At 32.0% G+C, this 13,109-nt stretch overlaps 1 protein-coding gene across 3 annotated transcripts in view; it reads left to right on the top strand.

Annotated features, from left to right (window-relative positions):
* LOC129945446 (WSCD family member GA21586) overlaps window positions 1–12,552 on the top strand; it is a 56,816-nt gene extending 44,264 nt beyond the window's left edge. For all 3 annotated transcript variants that reach the window (XM_056055205.1, XM_056055204.1, XM_056055202.1), the window contains exons 3-6: window positions 6,585–6,942; window positions 7,007–7,258; window positions 11,893–12,062; window positions 12,127–12,552. In XM_056055205.1, coding sequence (XP_055911180.1) covers window positions 6,585–6,942; window positions 7,007–7,258; window positions 11,893–12,062; window positions 12,127–12,300 — 954 coding nt within the window. In that variant the 3' untranslated portion in view covers window positions 12,301–12,552. The remainder of the gene's footprint in view (window positions 1–6,584; window positions 6,943–7,006; window positions 7,259–11,892; window positions 12,063–12,126) is intronic.
* Window positions 12,553–13,109: the final 557 nt, after the last annotated feature.

The following is a 13,109-nucleotide window of genomic DNA, read 5'->3' as shown; positions in this document are numbered from 1 at the left end:
ACCAACAATTATATTATATTTTGTATTAGTATCTAGTCTATAAGATTGTAATCTGATTGATGAAATAAACTAAACTAAACTAAACTAAACTACAGTCGCCGCGGCATTGATTCAACAATTTTGTAGTAAAAGACGGGGATATGCTTTTCCACAATTCCTAAACCTTATTTTTTTTCGTCCTCTTCGAGGCTTGTTTAGGGTCTTACCTTTATACCGATATTTGTTAAGTATTTTTTTTTGAACCGTTGAATGTGTTTGACCGACGATTTCGCCGATTTCACAAAGAATTATTGTTTAAATGTAGTTTTAAAATTAATTGTCTTATTTCTTTTCTTTTCTCTACCATTTATACAAAAAATGAGGAAGTGAATATTAAAATTTGATTATTGAATATTGGTTAAAAATATAATTTGAAAAACAAGTAAATATAGCAGTACATTTTTTGAAAACCTGATTTAAAAAGCCATAAATACAAAGTGTAAACTTAATTTTGTGTGATGAAATGTTGAGATAATGAAGTTTTTTTTTAAATATTACCTTTGTTTATTGTTTAAATAATGTTTTTTGTATGTATTCGTAAACAAAAAATTATAAAAAATAGAAGTTAAAAAGAATTTTGCAAAAACATTGCACCTTAAATATGAAAAGTTGTTGGGAGCAACAGTTGATACACAAATGGAAAAAAATTTCAAAAATGTTGCTCAAAGCGTCCACAGCAAAAAAAAAAGAAATCAGAAACATTTCTGAAATGTTTTTTTTTTTAAACAAATGGATAACATTTCAGAACAGTTTTTAAACGTTTCTCTGGTGTGCATACACCATCAAAAATAAAAACAAAATTTCTCAATTTTGCTGTCAGAAATCTGAGAAAAGAATGTTTATGATTCATTTTCTAAAGAATTCTCTATCGCACCATTCAAAAAGAAAGAAAGGAAATACAAAGATATTTTGATTGTTATAGTTGAGAATGAATAGTGAATTATTTTTATATTTCATTCTCCTGTTCTGTCAGCCCGTCTGAAATATAGTGCAGGGCTGGATAGCTCGAACTTGCTCCTTTATCCAAAAAGACTAGTTTACAAACACAACTTACATAATATATTTAAAAATTAAATTAAGTTTGCTTTTTGCTTATTAATAAACGTTTAACATTAAATTTGTGTTGTCAAATATTGAACTGTTTTTAAGTAATCGAATTTTGGAAAAAAATTTATATTTTTTAAAAAATCAAAAATTAAAATTTGAGATTTTTGTCTTGAGAAAATAAGATAACGGTTCTTTGGAAAGGACTCGTCATTGAAAGAAGCCAAGTTTTAAAACAAAATTGGAGAAAGTTTATTAAAACATATCGGTTAGTTTTTGAGAAAATTGGATTTTCTGATTTTTGACCAAAAAATAACGCTTGAAATTGGGAGACTCATTTGTTTCGACTTATCTACCATCGTTATGTCGTCTTAGACATTTTTTAAGAATGCAATACTTGCCATATATGTACATAGTTCCTATATGTCACAAGAAAAAATTCTCAGAAAATTAAAAAATATAAACTGGCTAAAAAAATCTGGTTTGTCAATTTGAATGACACCCATATTGCGGTGATTAACTATCAACAAAAAATGATATTTTCAAATCAATTAATGTCATGTAATGTGAATGTCATGTAATGTCACTGTCAGTTACCAATAACTGTGTGTTGACCCATAGTGAATAATCTGTTTATGATGATCTTAGAAATATAAACTGGCCAAACAAAATTCTAAAATCTCTTATAGTCAAAACTATATGAATATAATTTTTATGATCTGATTTCTCAAGCATTCTGCATCGCATAAAGCTCAAAAAAAAGCAAAAGAGATACAAATTTAATTTGATTCCTGTTTTGTATTTCTTTGTCTGTCAATCTGACTAACACTACAACACAAAACCGAAATATTTCAATCAATTAAAATTAAATGACATTATGACTGTCATTTAATGAATGACTTTCAGTTGAATTTCCATTGTAATTAAATTGTTTATGATTATCAAAAAATCGTTATTGTGAACAAAAGTTTCGACCAGTTTTCTGGTAAGTTGTCAATTTTTCTTTCAGTCGATGAGAATCAATTGCAGAAAACAATAAAAATTAGCTGTGCATATTGGTCCAGTTAATAGGAGAGAATTTCAGGCAATTTAGTATTCTAGCCATTTTTACCAAAAAAAGAAACAGAATAATTTAAGTCCTCATCTTCGTCAATTAAGAGTTCAGTTGAACCCACTTTTGTTTTCAAGTGTATTTATTTTCGAGACAATTTTCTTTAAACTTTCTTCTTCCTCTAGGAAAATAAAACAAACATATTCACAGTTACAATTTTGATTGCTGCGAAGCGCATTCTTGGAGCTATTGCTGTTAACATTGATGTTGTTGTTGCTGATAATTTACATATTGATCAACTTTGTGTTCGTGTGGATGCTGTTGGCTTTGGTTTCCTGATATTCTTGAGTTATGTTCCACCTAAAAGCTCTTTATTTATATACGAAAAACATTTGTCAAATATTGATATGGTTACCTCCATGGCAGAATATATGAATTATAAATTTTGTGTAATTGGTGATTTTAATTGCGGTGATATAATTTGGTCATTACAAAATAACAATTGCCTTGATCGATTTTCTCTTCCATCGGATATTGAAGTTTTATTAATTGATTCATTGCTTTCGAATAATCTTATGCAAATAAATAATGTTACTAATTCGCTTGGAAGATTTTTAGATTTAGTATTTATTTCTGAAGATTTACAATCTTCTGTCATGGAGAATTGCCCTTTGTTTTCGAATTCTGTTCACCATAATTTATTGATATTTGTCTTAAAAACTACAATTATGATAATTTTAGCAAATTTAATAGTTCCAAAATGGTTTATAAATTTAGTTTCCATAATTTAACCTTGATGATGGATAAAAATATACATGAAATGTTCCAATGTTTTAAATTCTTTTTTAACAATGTTTTAAATGATTGTATACCTATGTTTAGCAGAAAAGATAGCTCTCATCCGGTTTGGTATAATAAAGGAATATTAAATTTGAAAAATGCAGCGTTTAAAAAATATAAAGAAAAACCTTCCGATGATTCTTATGCAGTTTTTTCTCGTCTCAGGAAAGAGTTTGTTTTTCTTTCAAAATTTCTTTATTGTAATTATATTCATTCTGTTGAAAGCAATCTAAAGCAATCTCCAACATCTTTTTGGAAATTTATAAATACTAAACGAAGTACTACTGGATTTCCAACAACTATGTTTTTTGGTAATAATAAAACTAGTGATCCGAAAATGATTGTAGATTTTTTTGGACAGTTTTTGAAAGTATTTATACGAGAACTCTTCTACATTTTCAACAATAAACTATCAATACATTAATGCCTTGCCATCTATTTTTGATTGTTCTAGCATATCATTTGACTTAACTGAGATTGAAGATGCTTTGCATAAACTTAAACCCTATTGTTTTTCGTCATTGTGCAAGTTCTCTTGCTGTTCCGCTAGTACATCTATTCAATGAATCTATTTCCAATGGTATTTTCCTGAATAAGTGGAAAGTCTCTATCATTGATCCGATTTTTAAATCTGGATCAAAAAACTTAGTAACGAACTATAGGCTAATAACTAAGCTACCTGTTGTTCCAAAGCTTTTAGATAGCCTTGTTCAAGGTAAATTTAAATCTATCATAAAGCAAAATGTAAGTAAATATCAACACGGTTTTTGGAAAGGTAGGTCTACTAATTCTAATCTAGTAGAATTCACAAATTTTGTCATTAATACTCTAGACAATCGAAAACAGTTTCATGTGATTTATACAGACTTTTAGTAGGGTTAATTTAAACATACTCTTAAAAAAACTTCAAGCATATGGCTTCCATGAACCGCTACCTCAATGGCTTTCTTCATATTTACTTGGTCGAAAACAATATGTAATGATCGGGGACTTTTTCTCAAAAGAGATTAAAGTAACTTCTGGTGTTTCAGGAGGTAGTCATATGGGTCCTTTATAATTCTTACTTTTTATTAATGATCTTCCAAATGTTCTTAAAAATTCTCATTGCCTTATGTATGCGGATGACATAAAGTTCTTTTTTGGAATTTCTATAATTTAAATGATTGTTTTCTGCTTCAAAATGATCTAAATTCATTTGTTTATTGGTGCAAGTCAAATGATCTGTTGTTAAATGTTGACAGGTGTGCTTGTATGGCCTACAATAGAACTTTGTTAAATATTATTCCAAACTTCATAAAATAATTTTCCGCTACAAGTTGTTGAAAAGTTCAAAGACTTGGGCTTTATATTTGATTTTAAATTGAAATTTAACTTACATATTAATTATATTGTATCCAAAGCATATTCTTTACTTGGATTCATCAAAAGAAACTCATTGGAATTTAAGGACCCTTACACCATTAAATCTTTATACTGCAGTATTGTGCGTCCTGTTCTTGAATATAACTGTGTTGTTTGGAGCTCTACAACTGATTTTAATAAAAAGAGAATTGAAAATGTTCAAAAAAAATTTCCCAGATTTGCTCTCCGAAATATTTTTGAAAACAATATAGAAGGTTTCCATCATTCTTATAATTCGAAATGTCTATTACTTGTAATACAAACTCTTGAGTCGAGAAGAAAAATGTATAGTGTCATGTTTATTCGTGATATTTTGACTTCAACTCTTGATTGTGAGAGTTTGCTTAACCGCTTTTGTCAATTGATTCCCATCATACGCTGTATGGACAACGTGAACCGATTTCCGGCTGTTGTAATTTATTTAATATGTTTTATTCTAGTTTGGATATATCAATGTCCAGAAACTTATTTAAAAGTAGATTGTTCAATTTAATTAATTAAATATTTTTTTCCAATTTTTAATTTTATATATAATATGTAATATTATGTATTTTATAAACTGAATTGTATTATACATGTACTTAATTTGAAATCTGTTGAATGCAAATTCGTAGATTGGTTACTTAAATAAACAAAATAATATCTTATTAATTCAATTTAGCAATACTGATTTCTATTTCAATTGATACATTCTATCAATATCAATCGATAGTTGATTTTCGCAATAACGACGGGAGAAATTTTTTAAAAAATCCTAAAAATATGAGCTATCCCACTTCTAGTTCGTTTTCAAATGTCATAAACTTGAAATTTGACTGAGTTCAAAAATACAACTAGTTGCTCAAGCCATGCCGACAAAATTCATGCAATGCATTTATGAACAGAAAAACTACTGCAAGAATGCGGCAGATATACAATATCAAAAACCAGTTCATAAATGTCATCAAATTAGGCGCCTATAAAAAAGTATGACAGAAATAATTAAGTTTTTTCTTTGACTTACGCGGGTTTTAGTTTTTTAGTGTCTTAACGAAATTCTTTCAAAATGTCAAATAAAAATATTTTATTGGTACTTATTTTAAATATTTTGAATGGAACAAATTCATTCATTTTTATTTTTATTCATTTTTTGCCAAAAATTTAATAAATATACAGTTATTGACGTTTTCCTGCAGAACGGCAACAGAAATAAAATGACTGCAGTTTTGATCACATTTCAGCTGTCAGACTGTTTTTTTGAACAGAGTTACCGACTACAGTAATGCAGTGTATTTACATTCAAATCTTGCATTACTGCTGCATTTTTACATTGATGAACTTACCCTTTGTTTCATATTCTATTGATTTTTTTTTTTAAATTTTACATTTTTTTGACAGAAGCACATTAAGGAAGATTTCCTTGGGAAACGGTTTTAATACGTGTAAATAAACGTTTCATTATTTCTTCATTTTTAGTAAAGAATTTTTCATTTCTCTCCGAAATTGGGTACAAACTTTGTGAGCTTCGATTTCTACATTGATGATATTTCACAATAAGATGTACATAAGGAGATCAGCTGAAAATATAATATCAGACATATTTCCAATTACTGTCATTGCTCTTCTCTCAATTTAATAATTTGATTTTATTCAATAAGTGGTATCACCTTTCAATCAGATTAATTTCTCTAACTAAAAGGATTGTGAAAATAATAACAGTGTAGTTATATGTATAACTACCATATTGATATCTCGAGCTATGGAAATGAAAAAGGTATCACGAACCGGTATACATTCACAAACATATCTTTCGGAAAGTGATAAATATCAAACTTTTCCAATTGAAAACTGCACGAATTAAAAAATAACTCCCAATGCGCAATAAAAGAAATAATTATGGCAATAGGGTTATCCAACTTCGATATTAGTCACACGCTTTAATAAACAGTAGTTTTCCTATTTTTGTATTGATTTCTGTTTTTATAAATATGTGTCATTAATTTTTGGGAAAATTGTTATTTCGTATGAACATTGTACCCATAATACTACCCTATGTAGTTATAGGGGTGGATATTGTGTTAATTTCCAGATGCGCCTTTTTACCTACATAGGGGATATTTGTATTGTGTTTTCAACTATTCCTTTATAAACTATGACCCTTAACCATTATTTGGTTTAAGTATACTTATGTCCCAAAATAAAATAATTGTCCTGTATATATTTTTTGTAGATAGCAAATTATCGAACGCAATTCATTGGACTACATCGAAAACAAACAATTCACTGGTGCAAGGAATTAACATTTTTACATAGTCAACCGGCCGCTGCCGCTCCCGAAGAGAAGGACAAAAAAACTCATTCCACATTCCGTACAAGGATAACAAATCATGAAAAACTTAAAACCGATAAAAATCCAAGCAAACATAATAATAACAACAATAACAATAATAGCTTAGTAACGGAAAGTTCAAAAATGGAAACCTCCAATAATTCTCATTCGAATAGTACTGTTAGTGGTTTAACGGCACTGGCATCGTTTCCAGGAAGTGGCAACACTTGGCTTCGATATTTGCTTCAACAATCTACTGGTATAAAAATAAAAATTAATTATTTTATTTGTTTATAACTAACAACAAATTCGTTATATTACAGGCATTTACACCGGAAGTATTTATAAGGATTATGGTCTTTTGAAAAGTGGATTTCCGGCTGAAAATGTGTGCAATAAATCAGTTTTAGTTGTAAAGACACACGAATGGGGCCAAAACGCTTGGAATGTATTTTCGAAGGCAATACTTTTGGTCCGGGATCCGGATAAAGCGATATTAGCCGAATTCAATAGACAGAGTGGCGGACATGTTGGATTTGCTTCTCCAGATCGCTATAAGCGCACAAAGGGAAGATGTAAGTGGAAACTTTTGTGTAACTTTCAAGTGATATCGGATTGGTAGTGTTTACTTAGAGGGCACTTATCATTGATCAATAATAGCTCGTCTTATAGGACTCCTTTAGAGATGTTGTCGTTTTCCTTGTAAGATCACTTCTGTTGTTGAGTAGATTAAACGTTGCATTTTAAAGTCGAAATATAGAATTTTCAGGCTTTTTCTTTTTGGTTTGACAAAGTGATTCATGCCGACCGGAATGTGATTATGATTCAGTGATAGAGATTTATCGGAAATTCTTGAATTTCTCAGTGAAAATTTAAATTTGTGAATTCTTTAATGGTGGTAGCATCATTGTGCAAGTATTTTCCGACTATGCTATGAACTCAAATAATCTAAACATATAGATTATAGGTTTTGCCTAGGTTAGGTTAGGTTATAGTGGCTGTTCAAAATGGAAACGGACACACTTAGGCCAGTTTAATGGCCCATTGTGATACCACATGAATCTTGAGGCTTCCTCCTAAGCTCAATGGAACCAGCTTGAGTCCCTTACGAAACGTGAGAGGCTGATTATACCGATATGATTTAGATCGTTTAGATTGTTAAAGAAGAATTCTCCTAGGTAATTCTTTTGTTTTCGAGCTAGAGCAGGGCATGTGCAGAGAAGATGAAGAACCGTTTATTCCTCTTCCTCGTCCATACAGCTTCTGCAAAAGTCATTTGAGAATACGCCTAGTCTCGTGGCGTGCTTTCCTATTAGACAGTGTCCGGTTATGACACCTATTATCGAGCTTATATGCGATCTGCTTAGAGAGAGCAAGCACCTTGAACGTTTTATATCCAGTGTTGGCCAGATGTTTTTTGTGGCTTGACACGTGGTGATGTTGGTCCACCTGGTGCCTGCCTTCCTCACAGCGTCTTGCATTAGCAACGGTTCACAAGTAGCGATTGGTATGCCAGTACTTGCCAAACGTGGTAGGATGGGCTGTACTGTAACGTTCCTGGCAGTTCATCTGCCTTGTGTGAAAGGTAAATATTAAACTGTTGCGCCATCTCCATTAGAGATCATCGACAGTTATGGACTGTTATAGAGTTTGTAGAGACAGAGTCCAGAGATTTGATAGCGGCCTGGCTGTCAGAGAGAATACGGATATCAGATGTTGATATCACGTTTTCTTTGACAAGACAAGACTTCTTTAATCGCCAAAAGTTCGCCCTGGAACACGCTACAATAATTGGGAAGGCGGAATGAGAGACTTAATTTCAGTCGTTCAGAGTACATACCACCACCAACCCCTTCCTTGGTCTTTGAGCCATCTGTGTAAAAGTGGATTGACTCATCCTCTAAGAATGTCCTATCCTCCCAAAAAGATCTGGTAGGTATAGAAATCTGGAAATTCCTATCGAATTGTAGTTGGGGGATGGTGTAGTCTGTGTGCTTTGGAATTGATTCTAAGTACCTTAGAATTACGGAGTGGCCAATGTTGTTGTTAGTCCACTGCGACGAAGCATTGAGGCGGATAGCAGAGCTTGCAGCTATTTGTTTACTAAATATGTCAAGAGGTGTAAGGTAGAGCAAGGTGTCCAGTGCCGCAGACGGGGTCGTGCGAAGCAATCCGCTTATACATAGGCAGGCTGAACGTTCGACTTTATTTAAGTTATCCCTGTTTATACCTTTCTCTAAAGCAGTCCACCATACTGCCACACCGTACGGTAAAATCGGTCTGATTACCGATGTGTATAGTCAATGCGTGATTCTGGGCTGTAAACCCCATTTATTACCAATAGCTTTTTTGCAAGAAAAGAGAGCTACAGTAGCTTTTTTGACTCTTTCCTGTACGTTGCGTTTCCAATTTAGTTTTTTGTCTAAGACAAGACCTAGGTATTTAGCCTCGTCTGAGAATTTTAATTGGATTTCTTTAATATAAGGAGAGTTGACAAATGGAATTTTGTATCTCCTCGAAAATAAGACCAGATTGGTTTTGTGTGGGTTAACACCCAGACCACACCGATCAGCCCAAAGTATTAGTCTGTCTTAGGCTTTTCTTAAGAGTTCTTTTAGGATATTAAGATGCTTTCCTGAAACTGCTAAAGCAACGTCTTCCGCATAGGCTATCACTCTGAAACCCTCCGCATCCAGACTAGTTAGGATTTCATTCACCACTAGGTTCCAGAGGAGAGGGGATAGAACACCACCTTGCGGTGTCCCTCTACTAACGAATCGTCTGCTAGAAGAGTTGCCCAGTTTTGAGTTAATTATTCTGCTAGTAAGCATTAAATGAATTAACTTTAGCGTCTGCTAGAAGAGTTTTAATTAATTTAATAAAATGAATTAACTCCCGAAGCGAACTCTCTACATTTAGAGATGTCAGTGCAGATGTGATTGCAGATATGTCCACGTTGTTAAAGGCACCTTCGATGTCAAGGAAAGCAACCATAGTGAACTCTTTATGATGGAGGGAATATTCCATAGTGCGTACTAAAGTGTGTAACGCTGTTTCCACCGATTTACCTTTACAGTAGGCATGTTGAGACGAAGACAGAAGTCTTGTATCGATATGTGGCCTTAAATGGATATCAATCAATCTTTCCAGGGTCTTAAGAAGGAATGATGATAGACTTATAGGTCGTAGATCTTTAGGATTGACTTGGGACCATTTACTTGCTTTAGGTATAAAAACAACTTTAACTTCTCTCCATGCCAAGGGAACATGGACCAGGTAAAGACAGGATTGGTACAATTATATCAGAAGCCTTTTGTAATTCGACTGGTATTATACCATCTGGTCCTGCAGCTTTAAATGGTTTGAAGCTGTTGAGAGCCCATTGTAGCTTATCCTTTGTGATCAGACTTTGTGGATATGTTGTATTTGAACTTGAACGTATAAAACTGTTGCAAGTTTCGGTAAGAGAACTACCAGAAAAGTGAGTGTCTATTAGGTTTTGATTAAGAACTTCAAGAATATGTGATTCATATTTTATCTTTTCAGCGATTTAAGCTTTGGTGCAGATAATCGTGAGATCTTCAATTTTCGTATACAAACTTTATGAAGAAAAAAAATGCAACAAATCAGGCAACGTAGGAAATCAAAGGTCAAAAAATTGCACGTACAGTGATAAAAAATTAATTATGTATATATGTAAGATTTAGTAGCGAGTGTGATAACCTTTCGCTTTTATAACATCCTGAAGGCGATTCTTAATAGAGAGAACTAGTTTTGAAGTGGCTTCCGGCAAAATTTTGTTCCATTCTTCCAATATAACGGCTCTTAGCTGGTTTATTACTTATTTTCGATTCTCGGACCTTTCTTCCGGAACAATCCCGAAGATGCTCAATGGGATTAAGGTCACGGGATTGGGGATGATGAGGCAATTGCGATTTAACATTATAGAGAAGCCACTCCTTTACTATCCTTGATGAATGGATCGTTGTCTTGCACAAATAAAAAGTCGTCTTTAAGACCAATTTTTAAAGCACTGGCTTCTTTTAGAATTTGTAAATATTGGTTTTTATCCATTGCTGTTTTTATAAAAACTAAATTTTCTACACCATTGGACCCCATAGCTCCCCACACCATAACATTTTCGCCTCCATGTTCCACCGTTGATTGCAAATTCTTCACATCTAATGCTGTGTTTGGTTTCCTCCACAAAAATCTGCGACTGTCCGACCCAAGGACATTAAACTTGTTCTCGTCAAGGAATAACACATTCTTCCAAAAATCATCTGGTTTTGAAACGTATGCATTCGCAGAGTTCAAGCGTTTTGAAACGTTTGCTTTGAAATATAGTTTTTTTTTGTACCGTACGACCATTACATATATCCCTTTGAATACAGAAAGTTCCGAACAGTTTAATGGTTAAGCGATATTCCATCATTTGCTTGAATGTCAGCAGCTATTTTAGGAACACTTAACTTGGGATCAGCCTTTACCATTCTTTTAATTTTTCGTTCGAAATGAGTGTCTTGTATTTTTTTTATTTTCAATTGCTGTACGTGCAATTGTGTGATGCAGTGTAGTTTCGTGAATGCAAAATTGCACTACAAAGCTAGGCAATCCGGAACTGTCATATTAATGACAAATACAAATATATTACATAAGAAACATTTGTGCTTTCAGTACTTTAAATAGTTTTTTTCTTTTTAAATTCAATTAAACCAAATAGATTGATATATATTTGTATTTAAATACCAGAAGATTAATTTCATTTTGATTTCTTGTGTCCTTACCGAGCAGCTGATTGTGAAACGTCAAAAACAGTGTGTACTACGTCCAAGGGAAAATGTCAACTACTTTTGTAGTTAGATTTTGCCAATCAGAATCCCTTAACTACGTAGCCAGTAGCTTTGTGAATGCGACCATTGACTTAAAGAAGATTGATATTCTCAAATGTCAAAATAAGAAAACAACATATTTTCGAACTGAATATGGTCTACTCCAATTTTACTGCTACATGTGGCCTTGTTATTCATTTGACAGATAAGATCATCATTCCATGAAATATAATATTACGGATGTGTCCAAAAATGATTTGGATGCAAAGGCTTCTACTTTAAATAAATCTGTTTTACTCTTAGACCGATGAATTGAAAATGTATTTAATCTTTTTTATTGATTATATTTGTAATTGTTAATTTTTAATCTATTTCAGACTGGCAGCAGTTTGTGACAAATAAACTAAACGGATGGGAAAACATGAATCTTGGATGGGCAAGATTTTTCACCGGGGACTTGCTTATTGTATACTATGATGATTTAGTTTCAAATTCTGAAAAGAAACTAAGAGAAATCCTCAACTTCCTAGAATTTCCTATTGAAGAGGTATGTACATTCGACATGTGAAATATGTACTAATTTGATTTTGTCTTATATTATTTAATTCTAGTCCCTAATGTCATGCGCCCTAATAAGAAAAGAAGGAATTTTTCGAAGAAAAAAGCGTGTATTATCCTTTGATCCCTACAGTCCTGCGATGCGTCATCAACTTGACGAAAGAAAACGAAAGATCTATACACTATTAGGACGCTATACAGCGAAAACTAAAAACTTCAACGACTAAGTTGCGTGATAAATGTTAGACACAAATTAAAATTTTAGCACATAATGTAATTTAGTTTAAACAAAAGAATAAAAACTAGAATGTATTTAAGTTAGATAAAATTCTGTTTCATAACGAAGTAGGATACAAATTTGTTATATAAGAAAGAAAATATAAAAATAAAACAAAAAAATTTTGTACTTAAGAAATCAAAATTTCCACAATAAAAAAATTGAACTGAAATGTATTACACAATCTACAATTCTTCGTTAATTTATGTTTTATTTTATTTTTAAACGGAGTTGTGTTATTGTTTGGTTTCCGGATTCTTCCAAAAAAGTTATTTAAATTAACTAAGTTAAAGTATTCTCAGTCTTATATAAATAGAATACGCTATACAATAGTTTTGAAGTGCATAAGAATTTATGTAAGCTCTTTGTAACGTTACATGTATTCATATTTATACAACATTTTTCTATTGATTACTGTCAAAAAATTTGCATTTATTGTAAAGATAATCAGCCTTATCACAGGCCCCGTCGCGTCGTTATAGATTCGTAGTACGAACCCCGAATAAAAGTATCATTGCTCCCGTCGGTCGACAAAAAAAATTTGCTACGAAATTCGGAGTTCGTGAAAAGTGGTATCACTAGCCCCGAATAAATAGGAAGTTTGGCAGTTTTTTCTACGAACAGATTTTTTGTATTAGCAATTCAAAACTAGACACAACAGTTTGAATGAATACAAATTGACAAAAATGTAAGTTCAAATACAAAATTATTGTGAAAATATATATATATATGTTATAGTTGAAAGGTACTTTGTTCTAA

The sequence above is a fragment of the Eupeodes corollae genome, chromosome 2, assembly GCF_945859685.1.
Source record: "Eupeodes corollae chromosome 2, idEupCoro1.1, whole genome shotgun sequence".
NCBI classification, from domain to species: Eukaryota; Metazoa; Arthropoda; class Insecta; order Diptera; family Syrphidae; genus Eupeodes; species Eupeodes corollae.
The sequence above is the reverse complement of the archived record's forward strand: the minus strand, read 5'-3'. Positions and strand labels throughout refer to the sequence as shown.